General features: G+C 45.5%; 1 protein-coding gene across 1 annotated transcript in view; it reads left to right on the top strand.

Annotated features, from left to right (window-relative positions):
* The window catches only part of MSN (moesin), a 67,765-nt gene that overhangs the window by 26,098 nt on the left and 15,395 nt on the right, over nt 1-26,272 (top strand). The window contains exons 2-3 of the mRNA XM_022564069.2: nt 16,483-16,566; nt 25,581-25,676. Of these exons, the coding sequence (XP_022419777.1) occupies nt 16,483-16,566; nt 25,581-25,676 (180 nt within the window). The remainder of the gene's footprint in view (nt 1-16,482; nt 16,567-25,580; nt 25,677-26,272) is intronic.

The raw sequence follows: 26,272 nt of genomic DNA, 5'->3' as shown, positions 1-26,272 counted from the left end.
TGTGTGGGTGAATCTGTTGCTCTGTGAAGAAGAACCCCAGCTCTGGGGAGTCTTGAAAGTCCCAAGATGAGGGAGTTGGGTATTATGAGACCCAGGTTAGACAGGATGGTTTTGGAATGGGAAGAAGAGAGAATGTGCAGAGGAGACAATGGTTAGAGGAACCCTCACTCAAGAAAGCAAAACAGTTTGTGAAATCATTGGGTCCCCACCCCTTTGCAGAAGCTAGGCAGCCATAGCTGAGGCCCACCCCAAGCTCTTGCTGTGCTGGTAGCTTTCACTTCCTGTGTGTGTGTGTGTGTGTGTGTGTGTGTGTGTGTGTGTGTGTGTGTGTGTGGTAGGGTAGGGTGCAGGGGGATCTTAGTCTGGTCACCCTTCCAGGTCTATCTGTGGGTAGACAGGTTTTCCATATGTACTGAAAGTGGGTTGTAGTAGGATCCCTCAAGATCTGGAGAGTGGTTCCCCCAAGGTTTGTGGAAGCTAGGGTAGGGAGTGCTCATTAAGCTAAGCTGGTACCTCAGTGTGGCTGTGTGGAATAGAACCAGCTTCCTACCTATATCTTGTATACTAGGCCACCTTGTCTGGCTTTGTCTTCAGGGATTTCTGTCTCTGCCTGTGGCATGCCTCTCCCCCACATCTGATGAGCTGGTGTTTAATACTGTGGTGGTGGAAAGCTCTCTAATGTATTTTCTTCTGATAGTTTCTGGCAAGAGGGTCAGAGAGCTGGGAAAGGAGGACTTGATACTTAACTTTGTACTTTTGGGAGGGATTTCACATATTGTATATTTTCCTATGGCATTTGAAGGGCCTACACTCTGTGTCCTTGTACAGGCTATTTGTCTACCTGGAATACCATGAGCTTCCCTTTCCCTTTAACATCTTTTTCCTGTGAAAATATTATTTGTCATTCAGGACAGGTCTGCTCTTTCTCTAGAAACCTGCCCTCCTGCCTTCTCCATTATGGCCTGGGTGCCCCTTTATGTTTCCACAGTTTCCTCTGATTACCTCTATCACTGCTCTTGCTGTACAGCACGGTAATTCCCCATGAACTTGCAACCCCTCCCCAACAAAAACACTCTCACACGCTTGCTCACTCACTTTCACAATGCACATTTGCAAGCATTAGAATCATCTCAAGGCCTGGTCCATAGTGGTGTGTGAAGCAAGCATGTGTATATATGTGACTGTGTCAGGGGTAGAGGTCCTTTCTGAAAAACCTGAGGTAGGTAAGAGGTGGCCCTGTTTGCTTTTCTAGGTCTTATTAGAATTGTAGGTACAATTTTAGGACTCAATTTGGATTGTGGAACAATATCTATTGCCTGGGCCATAAGAGAGGCTGCCGGGTAATTTCTATAGAGATTCTGGTGGGCCTCTTTCCTGCTGCTATGGAAAGAAACTAAACCAAAGTTAGGGTGTGGGCGCTTCTTACCCTACCCGAAGAACTCTGATGTGTGTATGTGTTGGGAGTGAGTGGTTTCATGCATGCTCAACCTTACCATTAGGGGATACAAAGATTGTAAGTTTCTGGTGGTAGGGGTGCTAAAAACCCTGGTATTGTTGGTTGGATAGGTTAAACAGTTTTTACCGGTCTCAGTAAATTAGTAGCTGAGCTTGTGGTTTGGAGGGCAAGATGTGGCTTTACCAGCTCAAAAAATACAGAACCAGCATTTAAAGAAGTTATGTTAATCTACATAGGGACCAAAATTAATAAGCTGGATGTCATTTCCCTGTTCTCTTACTGACTGCCCCCCTCACCCTGCCCTAGGACTTTTCCAAAGCAATCATAGATCCACAGAGCTCAAGGACATTATTTGGGCTCTCTATACCTCTGCTTCCAGGAAGGTTACCGTGACAAAAATGAAGACTGTGGCTACAAACAGAGATACCTAGGGCAGGTGTGATGCCATATGCCACTCTTCAGCCTTCAGCACATCCACTGGAGGCAGGTGCTAAGAGTTGGTATTTTCTTAAGGCCTATATGACAAACCTCGTTCCTTGATGGGGGCAAGAGTTAGATTGGGCTGCAAGATTAGGTGTCAGAGAGCAGCAGGCTGGTTGGGACTGGGGACGACTTGTTTAGGGGTAGTCAGTCAAGGTCTCCCATATAAATCTAGCCTGGGATTATGCTGCACTGAAGGTCTGCACTTAGTGAGGCAGTGCTGTGGAATGGCATCTGCCTTCTGATTTCTCACCCTGGATGAATGAGGAGGCCCTCCCTGAATATTCAGATGGAATGTTCAACTGCATTCTTTGCTACTTATAGTCTGGGAAGGGAAGACAAGGGGGGATCCAGGGCGTCAGCTGGTCAGAGAGGAGTGAAGGGAAATTGAACAATGAGTGGGCTCAGACTGTGGTACCCCCTCACCATCCCTTCCTCTGATCTTGTTGGGGGAGCTGTTCCTATTGGTCTGAAGTCATTTTCTTTTATCCAGTGGCCAAAGCCACTCTAGGCCCATTAAGACCCTATGCAAATCATGTTGCTTTAGCAGAAATGCTGATACTGGCATCTAAAACCCATGTGTAGTGAGACTTCAGTGATGTTTGGGAGCCTTTAAAAAAATACGTTTACTGTATTTTTGCATCTCCTGGTTCATTAATCAAGGAAGAGCATTGGCGTGTTTTCTTTCAGTTTCCAAATATAGTTGCCAATTTGTGTTTTCTCAGAAAATTCATTTTTCCAGAAGTACTTTGGACCATCACCATCTTTCTCTAGGCATGGGTCCTCCAGTGTGGAAGGTGCTCCAGTGGTTAGCTGGCCACCCTTCCTGTCCCTGTCTGTGAAACTGGGAGATTACTGCAGATTTTTCAGCTTGATCAAGCAGGTTACTCTAGCTCCCTCCCCAGTCAAGGAACGCCTCCTCCAGGGAGGGGAAGTGTGGTAATGACATTATCTTTCCCCAGGCAGCCACGTGTTCTCTGAGAACAGGATGTGGGGAGGGCTGGGGCCCAGTCACAGGGTATGGGGGCGGGCACGGGAAAGTGGGCTGGTAGTGTGGCCATGTGGGTTGGTGCCTGCCTCCTTGGCTTTGAGAGGCGTGAAGAGCCCCTCTGTTCTCGAGTGTTAACTCGTGTACACCCACCCACCCATGGCATGTCTGTGTTCTTACTCTAAGAAAGAACTGTAAACACCTGTGAATGAGGCCCAGCTCTTCAGGTTGGAGAAACTCAGTGGCAAGAAGTGGGTGGGCCCAGGCTGCCCGCTGTATTAGCCCATGCCTTGTGACTCCTGCAGCCATAGGCCATTTTGGCAAGGTTTTGTCCGGGGAGCTGTACCCCAGTAGAGAATGGGGTTGTTTTGTTGCTTATCCCCAGGCCCCAGTCACTCCCCTCTGAACAGATGGCTGCCTAGAACACTAAGGTGATTTGCATGTTCAGTTTCCTTTCAGGCCCCATCCTCTTCTTTTCCCCGCCCCCACTACTTCTTCTGGGGACCTTTGGAGATGTGCTGCCTGGGGTGGGGAAAAGAGGATGTAGCTAGCTTCCTGTGCAAGGGAGGGTGGGGCGCCCGCCTTCCTGCCTGTCTGCCCACCCGACCAGCTGCCAGCGCTTGAGGAACTGACTGTAGAGTTAAGTTCAGAGTCATCAGAGGCAAAGGGGCTTTCTGGGCATAGGGATGAAGCTTTACTCTTGTTGGTCTCTCATCACAGTTCTCCACCCAGGGATTGCTGGGCTCCCTTTTCCTAGAATCACAAGGCAAAAAAGGGCTTTTAGAGACTAACTGGTCCAATCACCTCATACCATAGATGTGTAAACTGAGCCCCAGGGAGGCTTTAAGTCCTCTAAGGAATCAGCAGAGTTAAGATGAGTAGATTTTTACAAGGTTAGAACTGGAGCTCCCTCCCTTCCCCCAAGCTGCTAGTCCAGTGGTTTGCAAACTGTATTTGGCCAAGCTGCCTGGGGAGCTGTAGCCATCCTTCGACCAGAACAATTCTACTTTTATGTACTTTATATCCTGAAATTTCATGAGATTTTCTGTTTGGGAGAATGAAGAGGCAGGAAGCTGCTTAAAAAAGTAATAAAACTGAAAACCACTGATCAAGACCTACCCAGTACAGTTAGGGACACTCCAACCTAGAGGGGGAAGGGACTATCTCAAGGTTACTGGTCCACTGTTTTTGGCTGGTTGCTTCCAACTAATGGTGTGGCTCTCTCCACTAGAAGAAAGACTGTTCCCACCCTGTGCTGCCTTGATCTTTTCCCATCCCGAGGAGAGCCCCTCTTGTAGCACCCTGAGACAGAGCTAGAGGCCAGAGGCCACTAGGTTTCTTGGATGAAATAAATGATAGCAAGTAAGCCTTTGGAAGGACTCTCTTGCAACCTTAAATAAGAGAAACTTGGAAGGGCAAAGAACAGTGTACTTGCTAGTAGTCGAGGAGACCTGGGTTCTAGTCCTGTCTCCTTCACACTTGAGCAAATTGCCATTTACCTCACTGAGCTTCCATTTTTCCTGTCTATAAAATGGTGCTCATCTCTGCTCTGCCTTTCATACAGAGTTGAGTTCAGTGAGAGAATGCATGTGGACAGTGTCTTTTAAAGTGTAAAGCACTGTGCACATGGGGTTAGGATTTTTATTGTATAAGGGTGAGCCAGAGGTCCTGGATTGGATAATGAGGTTGCAGGAGAAAGAAACTAAAATGTATCAAACATCTAATACATGCTAGGTGCCAAGCCAGGTCCTTTCTTATGAGTAAAGGAGATAATGCTGTCCTCACAACAATCTGTGAGGTAGGCATTGTTACTCCCATTTTACTTTCAGGAAAACTGATGCTTCAAGAGATCTAGGGACTTGCAGTGCCCCCAGGGCTTCCTTCCAGGACCCACACTCTCCATCATGTATTTGTAAAGAGACCTTAAGAAAGTGCTGTGGTTTCCTTTGGGGCTTTCCAACCCATTCCCTGCTCCACTCCAGCCTCTCTCCTCTGGTGGGGATGAAACTGTCTCTTGTTGCCTTCATGTCTTAGTCCTGGGCTCTTTACCTCTTGCTTTCCTTGGTGGTACACGAGGTGCACTTAGGTGCCCTTTGGATGTTAGTTGATGGAGGAGCCCTTTGGGTCAGCTCCCTTTTTGTTGATGAGGGCTTCCTACTGCCCTGGGGTGCTGGTAGCAAGAGCCTGGGATTTGTTGCTAGCTGGACAGACCTGGTTCTTGGCCAAGATCATGCAACTAAAGGATGGCAGTTGCTTCCCTTCATTGAGATCAGTTTCCTCATTTGTAAAATGGGCCTAAAGGTGGCTTACTTCACGTGTGTTTCATGTGCTGGTAAACGTTTCACAACAAACTCTCTGGTGAAGCCATGATTTGAACTGTTTACTAATCCCTGTGGTGTAAATACTCTTACCATGGCCAATTTCAAACTACCAATACAAGGTCTTTGAAGGAGGAGTTGTACAGAGTGGCACATGATCAGCTCTAGTACGAGCTGGTTCCAGTGCACTGTTATTAATCACACCTATTTTAGAGTCCCAGGCTCACTCCCACCCTCAATCTGTTCACATCTATATGCAAATGCAAGACGCTCTCACCATGTCTTTTCTGTTCCCCAAGTTCCCAGAGCATCCAGGAAAGAGAGAGTATCATTTAAGGTCTGCTTCTTGCCTGAAAGTTCTCCCAAGAGAAAGTGTTTAAGGGGCAGAGAACTTGACAAGATTTTGATTGGGGCCCTAATTAGAGTATTATTTATTTATTTTTTTGCGCGGTACGCGGGCCTCTCACTGTTGTGGTCTCTCCCGTTGCGGAGCACAGGCTCCAGACACGCAGGCTCAGCGGCCATGGCTCACAGGCCCAGTCGCTCCGCGGCATCGGCAGGCAGACTCTCAACCACTGTGCCACCAGGGAAGCCCCTAATTAGAGTATTTTGATCAATGTGTTTTGGCTGCTGAGGTATTTGCACCAGTTGTTTCCTCCCACTGTCTAATTCTTAACTAGATGGGAAGATAATGGAAGGCTCTGGACAGTGGCCTGAGGGTATGGTCATATCAGAAAGCACTTAGCTGTCTTCCTTTTTTTTGGCTGAGCTGGCTCTTCCGAAGCGGGTTTTTCTGTAGTTGCAGCCTGCAGGTTTAGTTGCCTGGGGGCATGTGGGATCTTAGTTCCCCGACCAGGAATGGAACCCCATGTCCCCTGCATTGGAAGGTGGATTCTTAACCACTGGACCACCAGGGAAGTCCTGCACTTAGCTTTCTGATTGGAATTCCAAAGCTTTCTCCTCCCTCTTCTGCCTGCAGAGCATCCTCTGCTGGGTTCTAACCTAAAGGTTCCTGCCATGAGGATCTCTGGGCCAGGAAGCATTTTGGAGGACCGGAGCTCTGGTCTGACCTCTCATTTCATCTCAACAGCATCTGTGCCAGGTGATGTTTCTTTAAACTTCCCAGAGGGTAAGAATCACTTGGGAAAAAGCTACTGCTTCCCAAGCTCCTCCTCTGGAGAGTCTGTTTCAGTAAGCTTGGAGTGGAGTCCAGGTATCTGGGTTTTTAAACTAGTGCCCCAAATGATTCCCAACAGTTAAGTTTGGGAAACACCACATTACCACTGCACAACTGTCTGCCAGGTGGATGTCATTATGCCCATTTTACAGATAGGATGATTGAGAGATCATGACTTGTTATTGGCAGAGATGGATGCTGCCCTCAGGTTTTTAGACTACAAATCTATGTTCCTGCTACAAGAGAGAAATTGCTTTAGTACGTAATAGTGTCTGTGGTGGTGGGAAGTGATGATACTAGGTAGGGAGGGGCAAGGATAATTCCTGCCCTACTTTACAAATAAAGAGACCAGGTTGCAGAGGGCTTTGGGGGCAGTAGCAGGACTGACTGCATTCCTGATCTTTTGTGGAGGTGAGCTGCATTCAACTCTGGAGAGCCATTCACTAGGCCAACCGGCCTAGATGTCCCTGTAGTTACTGCTCTCTACTTGGCTTTGTTTCCCTTCCATCAAGCACCCCTCTGGCCGTATTAACACCAGCACATGAGAGGCTGTATTCCATGCCAGAGGTTCCCAAACCTGGCTGGGCCTTGGAATCATCTGAAGCTCTTAACTTCTGGTGCCCAGGCCCTGCTTCTTACATAATAATAAATCATGATCTCTGTGGATGAAGCCAGGGAATCTGTATTTTTAAAAGTTTGTGATTTTTCTGGATAACAGCTGAAGGACTTTGGACGTCTTAGTGTGTTGTGTTGAAGGGTTGGGAACTTGTATATATTGATGGGACATGTTTGGAGAAAATGGCAAGGCAGAGCCTAGAACGAGGAAAGATCAGGCAGCCTTTAAAAGGACAAGGTAGCATATGCGCTCTGTTGTATTCTGCCTCCGCTCAGGGCTCTGCTTCTTGGGGGAAATCCCCATCCCTCCCAAGAGAGAAAACATTTAAAATAATGCAAGGATGTGTGTGTGTCTACCTGATGTGCATGGCTTCAAACTGTGTAACCAAGTAGAAATCTAATCACATTTTTAGAGTTTGCCCCCACAGTCAAAGAGTCCTTTATGCTAGAAGGGTTCTCTGGAGGTCTTCTTGGGCAATCCATAGCCCTTAGGTGCAGTTGAACAGGTTTTTGTTTTAAATCATTTCAGAGAGGTAGAATATTTGTAATAATACGGCTTAAAAAGGAGGGGTTAGTAATCATCACATTCTACTTATGATATACCAAGTACTTTCATGTCTGTTATTTTAACTTAAATCTCCCAGTAACCTTGTTGTGAGGTTGATGTTATTAGACCCATTTTATAGATTAGAAAACAGTTTCAGAAAGAGGAAGGTCAGAGAGACTCCAGAACCTTATTCTGCTATACCATGATTTGTTCCTCAAAGAACTGAGACCATTATTTCTGGGACGAGGGCTGCAATTTTGTGAGTTCCCCAGATACCAGGTTTGGCTGTTGGCTTACCAGCAACGTTGGCAGGAAGCTGACCTTAGCTTAGCTCTGGGGTTGAAAACAGAGCTGCTTTTTTTTTTTTTTCAATTTTTATTGGAGTATAGTTGATTTACAATGTTATGTTAGTTTCAGGTGTACAGCAAAGTGAATCAGTCATACATATACATATATCCACTCTTTTTTAGATTCTTTTCCCATATAGGTCACTACAGAGTATTGAGTAGAGTTCCCTGTGCTATACAGTAGGTCCTTATTCGTTATCTATTTTATATGTAGTAGTGTATATATGCCAATCCCAATCTCCCAATTTATCCCTTCCTCCCTTTCCCCGCTGGTAACCATAAGTTTAGAAAACAGCTTTTTGATTTACCCTGGAAGCCTCCCCTTGCTCCTGCATAGTTGCCTGATCCTGGCTTCAGCAATTTTAATACCGAGGAGCACAGGACAGGGCAGAAATCCCAAGAGTAATGGATGGAACCCAAGCTGAGGCTTAGATCATCATCTCCAGTGCCTTTCAGAGCTGGGATGCTGGAGGTCGCTGTGATGTGTTCTTGAGCACAGAAAGTAGAGCCCTCTTCTGGTGCTCTGGGCAGAACTGGTGTCTCCAGGCAGCTGCAAATGGTCTATGTTTCCAGTCTATAAATACTTCCTGTGAAACTTGTAGGCAGGAAGCTGGGTCAAGCAGGAAACTGATGCTAGAGACTGAAGCCCAGCTGGGTGGGGCCCCAGAGAGGGGCTTAACCCATTGGAGAGACTTATTTTATTAATGATGGGCCCTCTTTCCTTTTATTTCGGCAGCTTCAAAGTTTTATGAGAATTGAAGAATCTGTTGTTCTTGGCTATCTAGATATAAATCCGTTCCTCAAATTCCCTGCCTCTTTCCTTGCTGTGTCGTCTCCACCCTCTCTGTACCTCCCCTCCCTGTCCCAACCTCCAGCTTGGCTGTGACTGCTGCCAGGGACCTTCCCAATCAGTTGCTATCCAAGTTTTTGCAAAAGAAAATATCCTAGAAACAAGGGATCTTTGAGTTTCCTTCCATGCTGTTATAAAAGGTTTAGTCTCCCTAGAATGGGTGATGGTGTATGTATCAGAGCCTGAAAGTTAGGCTTGCCCTCTGTCATAAACTAGACTTCCATTCGGTGTCAGCTTGGAGTTTTTCATGGAAGCAAGCTGGTCCTGCCTCCTCCACATAGTCTTTCCAGCTCAACAGCCTGACGTGTCTCCTGTTTTCCAAGTGCTAGGATGTTTCTATTGCTTATTATGGCCAGTGGTTCAAGAGCCAGATTTTTAATCCTTGCTCTCACACTGTCCAGCAGCTGTGTGACCCTGGGCCAGTGCTTCCCCTTCCTTGGACCTCAGTTTCCCGAGCTGTATATTGCAGAGTTTGAATCAAGTGATCTCTAAGGTTCCTTTCAGGTCTGATAGTTGGGGATTCTGGATTATTTATTCTTTTGGAGAATAGGGATGAGAAGTTCAGAAGGGTTTATTCTGGGGGTGCCAGATGAGATTCTAGGATGAGTGGATTGAAATCTTGAGGAAATTTAAAGAGGAATGGCTATGCTAAGGAGCTTGTGGGGCAGTCCCCTGTGCCTTGGAAGGAGAGATGTGCTGGGGTGGGGGATAGGGGAGTGGGTGGTGTTTGCTCCTGGGATATGGTTTGTATGAGCTGATTTTGAAAATAAGTCCTGGAGTTAGGTATAAATGGTGAGGAGCTAGTTTCCTTCCTGACCTTCATGTGTTGAGAAGAAGAGGGGGAATCTGCCTCAGTCTGAGTTTGAGCAAAAGGCTGTGCAATTAAGGCTGGATTAATGGGGAAGCTGTAGCTTACTAAGGTAACCTCACTGTTTCTGACCTTTGACCTTTTCAGCTTTGTTCTCTGTCCTGAGCTCTCCTCCTATAGTGACAATGTAGTTATATTCTCATTGCTAAGAGGGGTTAGTTTTGTTTGGGGTTACTCCTCTAAGTATATGATAACTGGAGGAGTAACACCCAGTATCCAATATGCCCTTGTCTCCCAGTTGAAATGCTTCTCAGGGAGCTTTTGGAAGGCAGGACTGGGACAAAGCAAGTGAAAGGGGACCCTTGTCTCCCATGCCCTTTGCAGCAGTTGGAGTGATTAAAGAATTACTGCTGACCCATTAAAGGTATGGGTGTGCATGGGGTTGGGTGTGGTCTCCTTTCTAGAACCTACTGGGAAAAAGCACAGGCATAGGAAGGGTTAACCCTAGGCAGGTCTTGCCAGCTGTATTAAGGGTCTGAAAATGGGCAGGAAGAGGTCAGAACAGATAACTGTACCAGGTACCACTTCCAAGTCCACAGGGAAGAGACTGAGTTGCCGGGAAGTGAGTCAGTGGAGGAGGAGGAGGGGAAGGGGGAGGGGGAGAATGCCTCCTAGGCTAGAGATTCAAAGCAACCCTTGTTTTACCCCTTATGGAAAACAGCTGCTTGAGGCAGTGCTGTCATCCCAAGAGGCAAGACAGACCAGGCCCTGCCCTGCCCTGCCCTGCCCTGGCCCCAGTTCTGGAAGCAGGAAGTGGTGGGTGCTAGAGCCTAAATAATGGGGATAGGCAGTTTGAGTGACACTGTGGTGACTGCTCTCTGCCCAGGGAAGAGACTGAAGTTCTGGGGTTACCCTGGTAGGGCTTGTCCTGCCTCTGGCCACCCTCCTACACTTACCTTTGCCTTCTCCATAGCAGCATAGTGCAACTGAAAGCCCAGAGGAGTTGGGCCTTTGAAGAGAATGGTGGGGTGGCAGGTGAGGGATGATGTCATTGAGCTCAGCTCCAACTGGGCTGACTCATAAGCTCTGCCCTGGCAAGGGGGCCTTCCCAAGCAGTGCTTCCCAGATGTGCCCAGGCTTCCTATGCTAAAGTGTTTGGGCCTTAGCCAAAATAGCTGCCAAGGCGGTGTCTGAAGTCAGCAGTGAAATCAGCGTTACTGGAGAGGTAGGTGGAGTCAAGGATGGTGCTCTGGGAATGTCCAGAAGACTTGTCTTCACCACTTGCTGGCTGAGTAAATGTGGTTTCAGTGATGTTGAGTGAGACTGTGAGTGAAGGGGCTTGGCACATAGTTGCTATACAGTAAGTGTTCATTTCCATCCTTCTGTTACCTGCCTTTATGCTCGTCAGTTTCCTTATCCATGGTGTGAGGCTGGTAATGCCATTTGCCTTCTGTGTACAGGTCCATGCTTCAGACAAGCCACTTGTGATTATTCGACTCTCTCTGCTTTGTCCTCTATCTCCCCCAAATTCCTTTCCAGGAAAGAGCCATCTTGTAGTTCAGTGACAGGGGTGAGTAAGAGGAAACTTTGCCCTGATCTCCTCACTGTGGCCCAGCTACTGCTCATCTGGGTGCTCCTGGCCCTAGGGAAAGAGAGGTTCCCTTATTTGAAGCTGGCCAGGTCCAGAGAGCAAAGTACCCCAGCTGTTGCAGCCAAGGCAGAGGTAGCATGTGGCCTGGTTATTTTGTTTCTTAGGCCAGCCAACTGGGGACACAGGAGAGATCCCAGTTTGTTGAGGGCTTTGGATGACAGACCACTGACATGGGCTTGTTAGTGTCCAATGAAAGGCTTGGTGTGGGAAGTGTCTGTGTTCAATTGTTCAATAAATAACAGTGGATTTATTGTTCTTGCGCTAGGGGTGGGAGGGCTAGGGTGTATGAGAGGGTGTCACCCCCCCCACCACACCCAGACTTTTTTTGTTCCTTAAACTCTAAATGTTCTCCAGAGACACAGTTTTCAAGGACAGGCTTAGACAGGGCGTTAGTTCTCTGTTGGGGACCACATCTTGAAATGCTACTCCACCCAGGCCAGCTCCTCCATTCCTGCTGAGCTGAGGTCCTGCCTGGGAACTTTCTGCTGACTTTGGAGGCTTTATTTTCAAGTTCTTGCCTCTCAAACTAGACTGCCCTCTTCTCCTCATTGAGATTGAAGAGGCCAGGCCCAAAAGGAAGGCAGTGGGTGCCCACTAGGGTGAGCATCCAGTGGGCCCTGTGTGGCAGTGGGTCTGGGCCTGCAGCTCCTTGTACACATTTGGGTCTCAGATTACTCTTATGGAAAACAAGGGATATTCTTTGATCAACACTCCTGCCCTATACCTATCACCTTCAGCCCCAGTCATGCTATTACCCTTACTACCCCCTACCTCTGACACACAGAAAAAAAGAACACAGACCCATGACCCTGTCTTCATGACTCACATTTTCTTCTGAGTTAAGTGATGGCAAGAAGAGAAGTCCCTTTGTGTTTGCTTTTCTTTCCAATTTTTTTAAACCTAAGATTATTTGTCTCCACAGTGAAGTTCAGGAAACCACAGGCTGCTTTCCCTTGAGAAGCAGCCACAGTGGAATGACAGAAACTCTGAGCAGAGATTCTAGAGAAGTAGGTTCCAGTTTGGTTTCAGCTGGACAGCTTCAGATTTGAGGAGAGCCCTTGTTCTGGGGCGATGCTCTATTAGAAGGGAGGAAGCTGTACAGTACTAGCCTCTCTGACATGCTTATTCCTAACCCAGGCTGAGTTCTTTTCTACCAGTTGATTTATTTAAGAAACATTTATTTACCAAATATTTAAGTTAAATATTTGGACTTGTGGGCCAGCCCCTGAAGATGATAGATTGGTATGACCTGTGATTGACATGATCTGCAAGAGACACTGAATTTCCTTTGAAAATTCTTCCCAGTAGTGTGAATTAAAGGGAACTCCTGGGACTTCCTTGGTGGTCCAGTGGTAAAGAATCCGCCTTCCAATGCAGGGGACGCGGGTTTGATCCCTGGTCAGGGAACTAAGATCCCACATGCCGCGGGGCAACTGAGCCCATGTGCCACAACTACTGAGCTCCCTCACCTCAACTAGAGAGCCTGTGTGCCGCAAACTACAGAGCTCATGCACTCTGGAACCCACACGCCACAACTACAGAGCCCATGCACCCTGGAGCCTGCGCGCCACAACTAGAGATAGAAAATTCACATGCCACAACTAGACAAAAGCCCGTGCACCGCAATGAAAGATCCCGCATGCCCCAACGAAGATCCCGTGTTCTGCAACTAAGACCCAACACAGCCAAAAATAAATAAAATAAATAAATAAATAAATAATAAATCTTAAAAAAAAATAAAGGGAACTCCTAGCTGTGGAATGTTCCCTAGAGCCCCACCCCTTTCCTCGGTGTCCTGCCTGGGTGCTTTCTTCTAAAAAGCCCTGTTCTGATTCTGCCCCACCCTGCTTAGAACCTTCAGGGTGGCTGGCCACTCTCAACAGGATTAAGGCCCAGCTTTCTAGCATATTCTTCAAGGCCTTCCACCTACCTTCCTGGCCTCTCTGCCCACTCTTCACCTTGCAGGCCTCATTTACCCTGGAGGAGACCTGCATGCTTTTTTTTTTTTAATTACAAATGTGTTTTTTTTATTCAAACAGAAAGTCACAAAAATTATAATCATCCTCATCAGTTCACTCAGTCCCATGTAATTAATTTTTTTTTCATCTTGATCTTTTGTTAGCACTTTTATGAATTAATCAGTTTTCCATTAGAGTTCTGAAAATGCTTATTCATTCAGTTCAGCAGTATAGACCTGCATGCTTTTATCTCTGTCTCCTTTTGGGCCGTTGCACGTATTTCTTTCTCTACCTAGGGCATTTGTGTGCTCTTCCCCCCAATTCCCACACTCTCCCTTTTCCAAAATCCAGGTTATCCTTAGAGACCAGTGCAAATACCACTTTGAACTATGGTTCCGTATTTCCACAAAAGGTTTCTTCTGTTCTGGTATGGCACTTCTCAGGGTTTCCCTTGTATATTATAATTTTGCTGTTAATTCAGTAAGTACCTTGGGGTCAGGGACTGGTCCTGTAGCTCTACTGCAACCATAGTTCTTTAAACATACTATTCCATTAATATTGGGTAAACTGAAATAAATTTATAGGAAGCTCCTTAACCTGGAGTCCTTGAGCCTCCGTGAAGTCCATGGGTATAATTTGAAGTGGGAAGGATCTATGAAGTTGGATGGAGGAAAATTACATATTTGTTTTCACTAACCTCTCACTGAAATTTAGCCCCTCTTTCAATTATGAATGTAGGCCAAAAAAAAAAGTTAGTACCTGTGACTTTGTCACCAGTGGAAATCTAAGATACTTTTGTATCACGATTTACTTATTATAGATTTCTCAAAATATCATTTATGCCGAAGACAAAGTTGAAATTACAGTAGTAATAAGACCCAGTGTTAGGTAAATATATAATATAATAAAGAAGTACATATTAAACTTTGATAACTATTTCAGTATAATTGGTCTCTTTGTATCTACTTTATTTCATGCATTTACAAATATTCTGAGAAGGAAGTCCATAGACCGCACTAAACTGCTTGGAAAGGTCCATGGCACAAAAATGTCAAGATGTAAAATGTTCCCACCTCTGATTCTGTATACTATGTTATATCTATCTCTTATATCCCCTTGCTTAGTACTGTTCATTTAGCCAGTATCTTGTGAGTACCCACTGAGTCTTGGATATAGAGAGGTAACTCTAATTAAGACAGAAACCTTGAGGTGAGAATGAAATTTCTCAATGCACTAAAAGGGCCACTGTCCCTTTTCTACTCTTCCCTATCCCTATCAAGTCATCGGTGTTTTGAGGGCTCCCCTGACTCAGCTCAAGGGTGATTTAAGGCTAGATGTTGAGGCCAAATTTCAGCCCTTTGGGCCTCATTCTCCCTACCTTATGAGGGCCTATTCTATGGAGGTCACTGTATTGGCAGGAAGCCTAGGTAACACTGAGTCAAAGTGGCTAACCCTGCCCGTTGTCTCCCACTGGGGTACTTGCCTTACTTGTTCCTGCCTTCATGGCCTTTCCTGTCCCATTGTCAATCCTGAAATAGATTTCCTCCTTGGCTCCCTGGTGAGATTTATTTACAAAATTGTTCCCCAGGCCTAGTCCTCATCAGAATTGTTTAGCTGGCAAAATTGCTGTCTGGCCCTCTCTTCCCTGCTAGCTGACCCCTGTGCTCAGGAAGGGCCCATAGGTGTCAAAGACTGATAAGGCCTTATGTCTTACCCACTCCGTGGGGATTTACATCTTTGACAATTCTATTTTTAGTTCCCTCCCAACAGTATAAGTAATATGTGAGCATCTTAGAAAATGTAGATTAGTTTTTTTTTTTAATTTAAAGAAGGGAGAATGCACTCATAAGATCACTACCCAAAAACCAAGACTGACTAACACTTGGGTATGGTTCCAATAACCTCTGTCTGCATACTTTTTACAAAGTTGAGCTCATGAAATCTTGTTGCTTAGTCTTCCTTACTTAATATTACTGAAGTATTTGCCTTGGGCATGAAATAGTCTTTATGAATATTTTATATGACCATGTAACAAGCCATCTTGTGGCTATACCATGTAGGTTACTTAAGCAAAGTGTCCAACAACAACAAAGAACACTTAATCTTTGATTTCTTTTAATGGAGACATTTTACACTTTGGTGTAAGAGGAGTTTGGCGTATTGGTTTAAATTGTGAGGCTTGGACTTAGATCTGAATTCAAACCCTGTCTTCCCCACTTACTAGTGATGTGACTTTAGGCAAATATCTAAGTCTTCATCCCCACTGTGGAGATAATACTCTCTACTTCACAGGGTGATTGTTGATATTAAATGGGGTAGTGCATATAAAGTGCCTAGTGAGTAATAAATCTGCATACATGAAAGCTGCTGCTTATTATTGCTATTAATACTATTACCACCACCACCAAGCTTTCAGCCAAAGAAACATATCTCTATTGATGAAATTTCAGCTATCATTGACTTTGGCTAGGGGATCTCTTCTTAAAGATAGAGGGTACTTTTTCTAGTGCCTGTGAAATACTGTGTGTTTCCATCTGGGCCTGTCCCTATTCCTTTTCTCTCTGCTGACTTGGCTTTGGGAAGTCAAGCACCTCTGTGCTGCCCACACCTATCTCTGTTGAGGCCCCTTTCCTCTCTTGAGCCTAGGGAGACCAGTGAGACATAAATACAGGAAGTGTTAACAATGTAAGTCAGTATATAGAACCATAAACGTCAGCACTGAAATGGTTGTTGGAGATTGCCTAGTGTAATTGACAACCTCCACCCCCTGCACTCCTGCCCTTGCACAGATGAGGGGAACTAAGGCCCAGGAAGGGGATAAGACTTATCCAAGGTTGTAGAGTGAACCAGTTATGATGCTAGGCTTAGAATGCAGTGTTCTTTATCCTGCCCTTAACTTGCCTCTGCAAAGATCAGTGCTATAGATAATCCAGGCTATAGACCAGAGGTGGGGAGAGAACGCTGTGGGCTTGCAGCTGGCTGGTGTAGGTGGAAGAAGTACAGTCAACACTTGTTTCCTCTTGATAGTAGGTTGATTTGCATTCATTTGTTTGCCCCTTGGTAAGCATTGCCCTGTAGCTCTGGGGGTTTTTGTCTTCAGTAAACTGGTTGGGAGCAGAGGCTAGGTTATTGTTTGTTTCAATAGTCTCCCTTCCTTCACACCAGTATCTAAATGTCTTAGGTTCTTGCATCTTAGTTCCCTCTTCTGTGGTTGAACAGAGACTTGTCCCAGGCTCTGCTGAGCATAGAGCCAGACAACTAACTTGCCTCCTTTGATCTCATCCTAGATCAATGTGCGTGTGACCACCATGGACGCAGAGCTGGAATTTGCCATTCAGCCCAACACCACTGGCAAGCAGCTGTTTGACCAGGTAAGGGAGGGACTTGTTGCTCCTTAGCCCCCCACTTCTCCCAATAGCTTCCACCATAATACCCACTTTTGGGGAATCTCTTCTACTCACTCCTCCAGGATAGGTCAAAACAAAGGCTGGCCTCACCCTTAATAACAAAGGAGGCAAAGTTTAACTTTGGCAGCCTACACCTTGATGGCCCCGATTAATCCTATCCTTGGTGCTGAACATGGGAGAAAAGAGGAGTAGGATATGACTGTGCTAGATGCTTTTAAAATGTCAGCATGTAGAGCCTTTCTCTCAACTCTGAAAGATGTAAGTGATCTCTATTTTGATGATGACGCTCAGAAATTAAATAACTTAATTGCACTCAGCTGGTATCTGGCTGGTATTTGAACCCCATGTTCTTGTCACTACAACATGGCCTCTGTCACACTGTTTTTTCTTCCTAGTAGAAGGAAACCAACATATTCTCCCTGAAGTAGTGTGCTCTATGTACATTTCCCTCAAGGAATATTGGGACTTAGGATACCACTGTGGGTGATGAATGCAATAAGAGGATACCTCAGCTCCTGTAATCATGCCATGGAGATAATGCTGAAGTGGTCATTCCCATCTCCAATCCAAGGGGTGTTCCTTTGCTGTGAATCATCATTGTCAAAAGGGATGTGCTATATAATAGGCAGGTGGGGGCCACAGAATCTGTTAGCATTCAAAGACCCTCCAGGGGCCAAAGGAGTGTGCCATCTGTGACCAGACTTCTAGGAGTAAAAATGGGGTTCCCATTTCCAGAGATTGGAATCCCTCCAGGTGGGCCATTATCCTACTTCCACACCCGCCTCTGGTGAGGTGGAAGTCTAACATTGTCCTGGATGTTGGGACCGCATGTCCCCTTAATGGATTTTCCAGGCCCTCTTGCTTCCCTTTCTCCTTTGCTCTCTGAGTACCTCTGCTGTCTGAGAGCTTACCCAGAGTTGGAAAAGGAAAGGAAGAAGGCGATTATATTCAAATGAGATCATTCTGTTACTATGAATACTCCTGACTGGTGAGGGGAGAGGATGGAGATGGGGATGGTGCAAGGCTGTTTTCCATTCAGATCTCTATGTAAAAGGAAGGAAAATATGCCTAGAAATGTGAGGACAGCTTGGGCATGTCTCCTGAGTCCCTGATGTCATGTGGTAGAGTGGGAAAATTGTTGTCTATGGCTATTACAGATGAAAGTTAACATTTGTCCAGGGCTTACAGTATGTCAGGTACTGTGACAAGACATTTTGTGTACCATATCATTTGACTATCACAAGGCCCAATGAATGCAGGAATTAGTACTGGCCCCATTTTACAGATGGGGAAACAAAATCTTCATATTCGTAGCTAGGCCTTGGGAAAATTATTGAACCTTTCTGGGTTGGTAGTCTCATTCCTTTCCTGGCCCTGCCCCCCAAAAGTGGGTCTAATACCTACCTCAAAGGCTTTTTGTGAGGTTATGAAAGAGTATGTTATTTGTATCTCACTTGCTACTCAGAAAACTTGTTATGGTGGTTTATAATTATACAAAAGGATAAATTAGAAATAGGAGAGAAAGGCAATAAGAAAATATAAATAGAGAAGTGAGTGTTATGTGAAGCATCTGGCATGTAGTAGAGATGTAATAAATGATAGCTTCCAAATGCTGTGGCACTTCTTGTCTCATTAATCAGCTAGAGTTGGGAGATGGGCTTGAAGATCCTCAGCATATCTAACTTTGGATCTAGCTAGAACTTGCTTCTTCTCTGGAGTTTGTTTTGTATCGAATGGTGAAAGGTAGTCATTGATATTTAATTTACAAAAGACAAATTAGTCAGAGGAACATTTAAACACACATTTACTACAATTAATGTGCTGACATTCACATAGTTCACAAATGATTACAATGCTAGTCTGGAATGACTGAATGCATTTTGATTACATTAAGGTTTTGCATTCTCCCTTTGCATGCAGGTTTTATACTGGAAAGCTTTTCAAGGGACAGCCTGGTGAAGTCGAAAGGGCACTGGATAGAAAGTTGGAAATTTGGAGCCTTAGGCCTGGCTCTACCACTAACTCTCCTGATACCTTACACAAAACTTTCCCCTCTTTGGGCCTCAGTTTCCCCATCTGTACACTGTCTAACTGATATCTCAAATCTGGTTATCGCTCAGAAATTTATCTGTGGCATTTATTTCTGTATTCCATATCTTTTCTTTCCCATTTCTAACCCTACTATTTGGATTTCAGATGACCCCTTTCTGTAAAAAGGGGGGAAATGCTTCACTTGAGTATGATCTGTAATTGGCATATGCCAGGGGGTGGGGAGGGGAAGGATACCTGGTGAGGGGACAGCTCTTCCTAGATAGGCTTCTACTGTGTCTGGGACAAAAGGGAGAAGGTGTCCATACCATAGGTAGGCTGTTGGGCCCTTTGCTTCAGACAGCAGTATCATTCTGGGCAGCATCTGTAGAGAGGAGAGTATCAGCCAATGTGGATTTTATAGTCCAGCTGGGTACCAGAGACTCCCTTGGCCTCTACCCAGACGCCTTCCCAGAGCCCTGGTTCTATACCCCACCTCTCTCAAACAAATGACACTGTTCCCTGCCTTCAACACTGGGGGCTTTGTCCATTTGCATTGGAGGGCGTTGCTGTGGAGGGTGAAGAAGGCATAATTTAGAGCCTAGAGCAGAAAAATACTTGAACAAAGGGGTTTATTAACTTTGAAAAGCCACAGGGCCGGATAGTTCTTTGTTAGTGTTGGTTTGGTTTGCGTACTGTGGGTGTGGTTCTGAGGGAAGCCCAGTTGGTAGGGAGCCCTGGCCAGATTGGTGTGCTAGTTCTGAAAGCTACTGCTTCCCCAAAAAAGCCCTTGAGAGACTTGAATCTTTCATACTGGTTGGGGAGAGGAAAGGGAGGAAACCAGGAAATTCATGATTTCCCACCAGGAAGATAAGTGTTGTTTGGAGAAATATGATTTAGTGAGCACCTACTATGGACTAACCTTGTTTGAATTCTTGTAGTGACCCTGCCTATGAGAGGTGAAAAAACACACTCTAGGTTATGTAGTTAGTAAATTGTGATACAGAGTTTCAAATATAGCTCTGACTGTAAAACTATACTTTTCCCTACTGTGCTACTCTGTTTGGGGTGAACGAGCCTGTTTGGCTTGGAGAAGACTCAAGAGAAGATGTATTCTCTGTCTTGAGATCACTGAGGGGCTGTTGTAGGAAGGAGGGGGCAGTCATGTTCTGTGAGGTCAGAAGGAGCAGAGCTGGGATCCCATAGGTGAAAGCTACAGGAAAAAAAATTTCAACTCTGACACAGAATTGAGCATCTGGCACTCTCGGGACCAAGGCCGGTCTGGATGGAAATCCTCAGAGATGCGTGTTCACAGGCCACTGGGGGATTTGATCTCTTCCCTTCTTCCCTCTCTCTAAGTTGATGAGGCATAAGGAAGGAAGTCCATTCTGTCTGACCTTTGAGATCCATCATTCAGGGAGATCAGGGGCCTAGGAGGAAGGAGCTGGACTCCTTGGGAGGAATTGACAGAAGCTCTGGGGCCGTCCTGGAATCCAGCAGTTGTCTGGCTGATGACCAGAGAGGAAGCTGACTGGAGAGGAAGCACCCTCCTTGGCACCAGCGATAAATAACAGGCAACAATGGGAAGCCATAGCTTGAGGAGTTACAAGGCCTGGTGGGAAAGGGAAGTGGGGCCCATAGTTCTTCCCGTTTGCTTTTGTTCCTTCTTGTGAGTGTGTTCACAGCTAGGGAGGAGAGAGAACACATTTTGTTACAGCGATTTTGTTACTTAGCCCCATTTCTAAAGCGTGAGGTTCTTCCGAGGGCTCTTGATTACCTAGGTGCCACTAAGGGGCAGTGCTGCCATAATAAGTTCCACTTTAAGAACCCTCTGCCTGGCTCCTCCTCAGCCATGGTCTCTAGCTCTAGCTCTATTCTAGCTCTACCTGCCCCCTCCACTTAAGGTTTTGAGCTCTAGAAGAGAGGTGAAATCTCAGAGCATCCATCCATTCATTCATCTGTTCATTGACTGATTCAGTATTGACTGAAGGTCTACTGTGTCTCTAGGAGAATCTCTAGACCTATCAAACACCATCTCTGTCCTTAAGGAACTTGGAGTTACTCACCTATGGAAACAGAGAAAAGTACATGCAACTCTCCTCTCACATTGAATGAAGCAAACACCCTTGGGGCTCAGGTTGTGTATAGAGGTGGTATATAGAGCATGGGATTTGGTGTCAGCCTTGGGTTCAAATTCTGTCGTGCTATTCAGCCGTGTGACCTTGGACGGCTTGTTTAGCCTCTTAGGACTTTACTTTCCTCAGTAAAATAGTAATCACACTAATCTTAGAGATTTTGTAGTCTTATTTAATCCTCGAGTAAGTAAAGTGCCTGGTGCATAGCAGGCATTCTAATGTTGCTTATTCTTGTTAAGGGCTAAATAAGTGGGTGGAATTTCCCCTGGGAGTTCAGATAAGGGAGCCATGAAATCAGGATGCTTTTCTGGCTCAGTGAAGGCCTTAGGATTTGTCGACTCTGCATTGAAGGCAGCAATCCCTTCTTCTCTTTTTTACCATTTTTGTTTTATAAAATAACTAATATCTATTATTATAATAATAGTATCCCCATCTTATAGATGATGAGCTGAGGCTTGGAGAGGGGAAAATACCTGTTTAAGGTCAGATAGCTAGGAAGTAGTATAGTGACTTGAACCAAAGCTTATAGCATTTGCAATTTTCCCAGTGCCTTTTGTCAGCTGTGTCCTCTGTGACCTCCTCTTTATTTGCCTGTTTCCATTCTAAGAACAAAGTTTGGTCCCTAAACTTAGAACCCTAGCTGAACGGGTTCTGTGTTACAGAGCAGGTGGCCACTTGGGCACAGGCAGTGTGGGGTAGCAGAAACAGCGATGGTGGCAGCCCTCCTGGAATTTTCCAGTTGTGCACTGATTTGCTTTCAGGTGGGTGGCTGATGCAGCTGCTGCCAAGCCTGTAATGGGATCTCAGTGGGCCTCAGGTGTTTGGGCATTGGTGCAGTTTTGCACATAATTTCTCATGCAGTTTTCCTCTTGAGGCCCAAGCCTTGCTTCCCAATCCTGCTCTGGGCTTCTGAAGTGACTGCTTATGTCACTAGTTTATTTACTCAGATAGATGCATAAGGGATATGAGGAGGGGGGCTTTGGTTTCCAGAATTGACCTAATCTCCTCTCCCCTCCCCAGACCTCAGACGTAAGTAGCCTTCACATGCAAAAGAGAGGCAAAAGGGAATTCTTGCTTACATCCAGATGCTCCTGGTAATTAGTGAGGATTTTCTCAGAGGCAAATCTCTTTCCCTCACTGGACCCCAGTTTTCTAGTCTATGCTGCTTGGATCCTGCAATGCTCCAGTCTGTTTGGGGGGTTTCTATTGTGTGGCTGAATAGAATCCACAGCCAGTCTCTTACAAACTGAAGTCCTAGCCCCTCTAGGTGAATGTGACAGGTTCCAGGAGGTACACAGAGCCGTGGGATGGATGTGATTTAGTATCTTGGCGCATCAGTTTTACTTGTAGATAATATCTATTTCATTATTAAAACATGGATATTTAAGGAGTAGAAAGTAAAATTTGCACAAATGATTAAGGTTAAACCTTCAGGCTTCAAAAAAAATTGTAGCTTGCAGCCATATTCTTGTATCTCACGCTGCCACCCCCACCCCACCCCACCCCTGTCCCCGGGGTATATGCATTCATTATCTTCTGCTGCTTAAGGATTTCTTCCACGGCAGCTTTACTAGCTCAGGCCAGATGAGCTGGCTCTCTGGAATCAAAGGGAGCAAAGAAAGACATTTTTTCTCAGGGATGCAGCCATTTCTCAGAGTGGAATGGTAAGGACCCGTCACTGGAGCCACAGATGTTGTTCCTGGAACTGGGACCTAGATACTCTTTCCCACTAGAAAACGAGGTTTCTGTTTCCTCTGGAGTAAGGTCTCAGCTGGAGGCAAAGCTGGAAGCAAGCTAAGCTTGGCCTCATTTCCATATTTCAGGACTTTGAAATGGGGCCAAGAGTTGCCTGATCAAATGATTCCCAGCGCCCTGTGGACCTTAATTGGAGTTTTCCTTATAGCCTGGGGTCCGGGGGTCATCTGTTTTATTCTTTGTTCTTTTTCAGTCTTGATTCTGACTTCAGACCATATTTCCTTCCCCCAACACCCTCACTTCCTCACTTTAGGACTTCAGTGGAGGCTAAGAGACATTGCTCATCTCTCCAAGCCCTACAGCCTAAGGAAGTGGAAAATTTATATGCATCTGATTTCTCTGTATTCATAAGGGAAGAGGCAGTGCTCAGAGAGATTAAAATGCCTTGCTGATCCTGAAATCTTTCTTTAGATATCGCTTTAGCTATTACTTTAACCTCAGAGATACTCTAGATCCTGGAACTGTTTTGGCTCCCATGATCCTCTTCTCATCACACCCCTACCCATCCCACTAGTGAAACAGACAACATGGTGCAAGAAGAGGCTAAGGAACTTACTCCTGGGACCTGTGGGACTGGCTGTGTAGTCTGTGCCTTCCTCATTTCCTTTTAGTTCTGGGGTCTCTGAGCCTCTACAGCTGTGCCATGGGTACAGACAAAAACCAGTTGCTGCCCTACTAGTTCTGTTCCCAGTCTGCCCTGCCGTGACCTAGCATCCTGGCCCTAGTGGTCCATCTTCAACATCTTCAGTGGGTCCCTTTCTCTCTTGGGGCTGAATCGTTTCTTGGAACTTATTTCTTTCCACCAACTGTACCTTGGTACATTATTATTTTGCAGCCTTGTGAAAAACCATTAGAATTGTTAATTAGGCCCTATCTTAGATATAGGATAAGAGGTGCTTTAAAAAAATCTTTCCTGTCCACATCCTCTCCCTCTATCCTCTGCAAAAAAGCCAAAATCACATTTCAACATGACTACTTTGTTGTCATCTAAAACCTGGTAATTCCTACTGCCTATTGACTTAGACTCAAGGACTCACCTTACCATTGAATCCTGGAAGTCTTTTGATCTTTCCTCATACCCTGCACCTTCCTTCATTTATTTTTTCTAAGCATGTTCCTAGTTACCCAAGTTGGCAAGAGGTAGGTGGGAAATGGGGTTGTATTTCTTGGTCATTTACAAATAACCTAATTAGTAGAATGGTAGAACTTGAGAGCAGAAAGAGGTCATTTAAGCCACACCATTTGTAGTAGATGGGGAAGCTGGATAGATGAGGAAGCTGAGGCCCACAGAGGGAAATATGCTACCTTAAGATCATACAGCAAATTGGAGACAGAATTGAGACTTCCACTGAGGTTTTCTGATACCTGATTCAAGCTAGAAAGGGAGGGGTGATCACCATGCATACCCTGGTGAGCTCACGAAGGTTAATGACCTCGGGATATGGCTTCTCTCCAAAGCTGTTGTTGACTGAGTCTAGTGGGAAAGCCAGGAACTATATCTAGATGCAGAGGTAGTCAAAGTTCATTGTCTGGCTGGGATATCTGGGCCAAAAGAGGGACAAGGGAGTTAGTCACTTGGGAACCCCAGGGCTTCTAAGATCCTTTGAGCCCTTGGCATTAGGAGATAGCATGTAAGAGAAAAAGGTATAGGTTTTAGAGTCATACAGTTAGGATTCTAGTCTAGGCTCTACAGTTTTAGACAGGTTGCCTCTCTAAGCCTTATTTTCCTCATTTATAAAATGGAGATAATAACTATCTCATGGTTGTTCAGTGTTTGATACCTGGCACATAACAGGTACTTTAATAAACATGATCTACTTTTTCCTTGGGACCTCTGAAGCTCTAGATTGTAAGCTCTGGGAGTGACTATGGGGCCTGGCCTTGGATGTGTAGTGCAGACTTTGGATACAGTGCAGTGTGTGTGTGTGTGTATGTGTGTGTGTGAGCCTGCGTGTGTGCGTTTTGAGGGGAGATACTGATTTATTTACAGGGAGGACATAAGCAACACTGGGTCCTTGTTACCTGTTTCTAAGTCCAGGTAAATTTCTTCGCCTCAACCCCCCCCCAGCACCCCCCCACAATAGAAGAAAATATAAAGAAGACTGTGATGCCAGTGTGACCTCATTAGGATGTGGCTCAGCTTTATTGCCTCTATCCCCAGTGGTGGGCATGCTGGGTTTGAGCCACCAGCCAGAACTATTTACATGCTAATGTCGGGGACTGGAAAACAGACCCCATCTGTCTTCTCCTGGCTGGCCTCCCTTTCCTGCCCACTGCTCAGCCAAGATGCCCAGAACACCATGGGGCCCCTCAGCTACCACATTGAGGTACTCACCCTGTTTCCACCCTCATTCCCACTCTCAACCTGTGTGAGTGGTAAAGGGGAATCATGACTGAACTCTAATCAGGATTGGAAAGAAGCATCTCAGCCCCTAGGCACAGCACAGCTTTGGGGTGTATAGATACCACAGTCCCTGCTCTGTCTCCTCAAACATTCTTTATTTGGACATTGTAAATAGGACTCAGTCTGAAGGGTGTGGGCATTATTCCTAGTTGCTAAACATAGAGAAGTAATCCAGGAGAACAAGATTCAGGATTTAAACCAACAGTTTTTACCTTCAGCTTTTAATCCATCTTGGGTGTGTGAAGCTGCATGGCATAATTGAGGCGGGTGGTGGTAGTGGCAGAAAGCACTGGATTTGAATGGGTTTGGAGTCAAACAGACCTGACTCTGCTACTTACTAACTGAACCTTCACTTCTGAACCTTACTTTTATTATCTATAAAATTGGCCCAATTGTAATTATAGGGCTATTGTGAAAATTCAAGGAAATAATGGATATCAAGTTATTGGCGTGTGGTCGTGCTCATAAGTAATCGATCCAGTCCCTACCTCAGCGAAAGTACTTTGTTCAGAGAGATGTTGACATCGTTTCTTAGCTCCTGCTCAAGTATATTTTCTTGCCAGACCCTGGGACCATGTGAGCTCCACATTTCTGTCCTCTGTGCCTGGCACAAGGTAGGCATTCAACTAGTGGTTGTTTTGTGTTTTTTCTTTCAGGTGGTGAAAACTATCGGCCTGAGGGAAGTTTGGTTTTTTGGTCTGCAGTACCAGGACACTAAGGGTTTCTCTACTTGGCTAAAACTCAATAAGAAGGTAATTGCTTATCCCATCATCAGGTTTGGAATTCACTCCTCTACCAGATCTTTCTCAGGGGTGTAAAATGTGTTCGCTGGCAAATGCAGGGCATCTAGGGCTCAGTTTTTCATGAGTGAAAAATTCTGATCGACCACTAGATGAGAATAAGGGCAGACCTCTTGCTGTCTCCACTTGGACTCCTAACAGCAAGAATGGCCAGTGTCCAAGGAGGATGGGACCCACTTATGGACCATAGCCATTAGTAGTTCTTCAGGATGGGATTGGTATCCTTTTTTCCTTTCCAAACTGAAGGGCTTTAGGAAATTTGTTAAACAGAGAGTCATAGGCTATTAAACTGGAAAGAATCTTGAAAGTCTCATAATCTTTATCTTGTCCCTTTTCTTGCTTGTCAACTGATGCCTGAGCCCCATACAGATGTGTCCTTTCTTGATTTTCTTTCTCAGTTGAACTCCAAGTGGGATGGTTTAAGTATATGTCCATTCAAACTCTCCACCTCCAAGCAGCATCTCTGCAGGAACATGGCAGTTATCCTCAAACTGGCTGACTTTGTCCTTGGAGGTCTCCATACTGCCCTATGGCTTATTTTCCTGACA

This window comes from Delphinapterus leucas, chromosome X (assembly GCF_059928025.1).
Source record: "Delphinapterus leucas isolate spDelLeu-1000000601 "Yukka" chromosome X, BTC_Dleu_Yukka2, whole genome shotgun sequence".
Taxonomy (NCBI): domain Eukaryota; kingdom Metazoa; phylum Chordata; class Mammalia; order Artiodactyla; family Monodontidae; genus Delphinapterus; species Delphinapterus leucas.
This window is presented reverse-complemented; position numbering and strand designations above follow the sequence as displayed.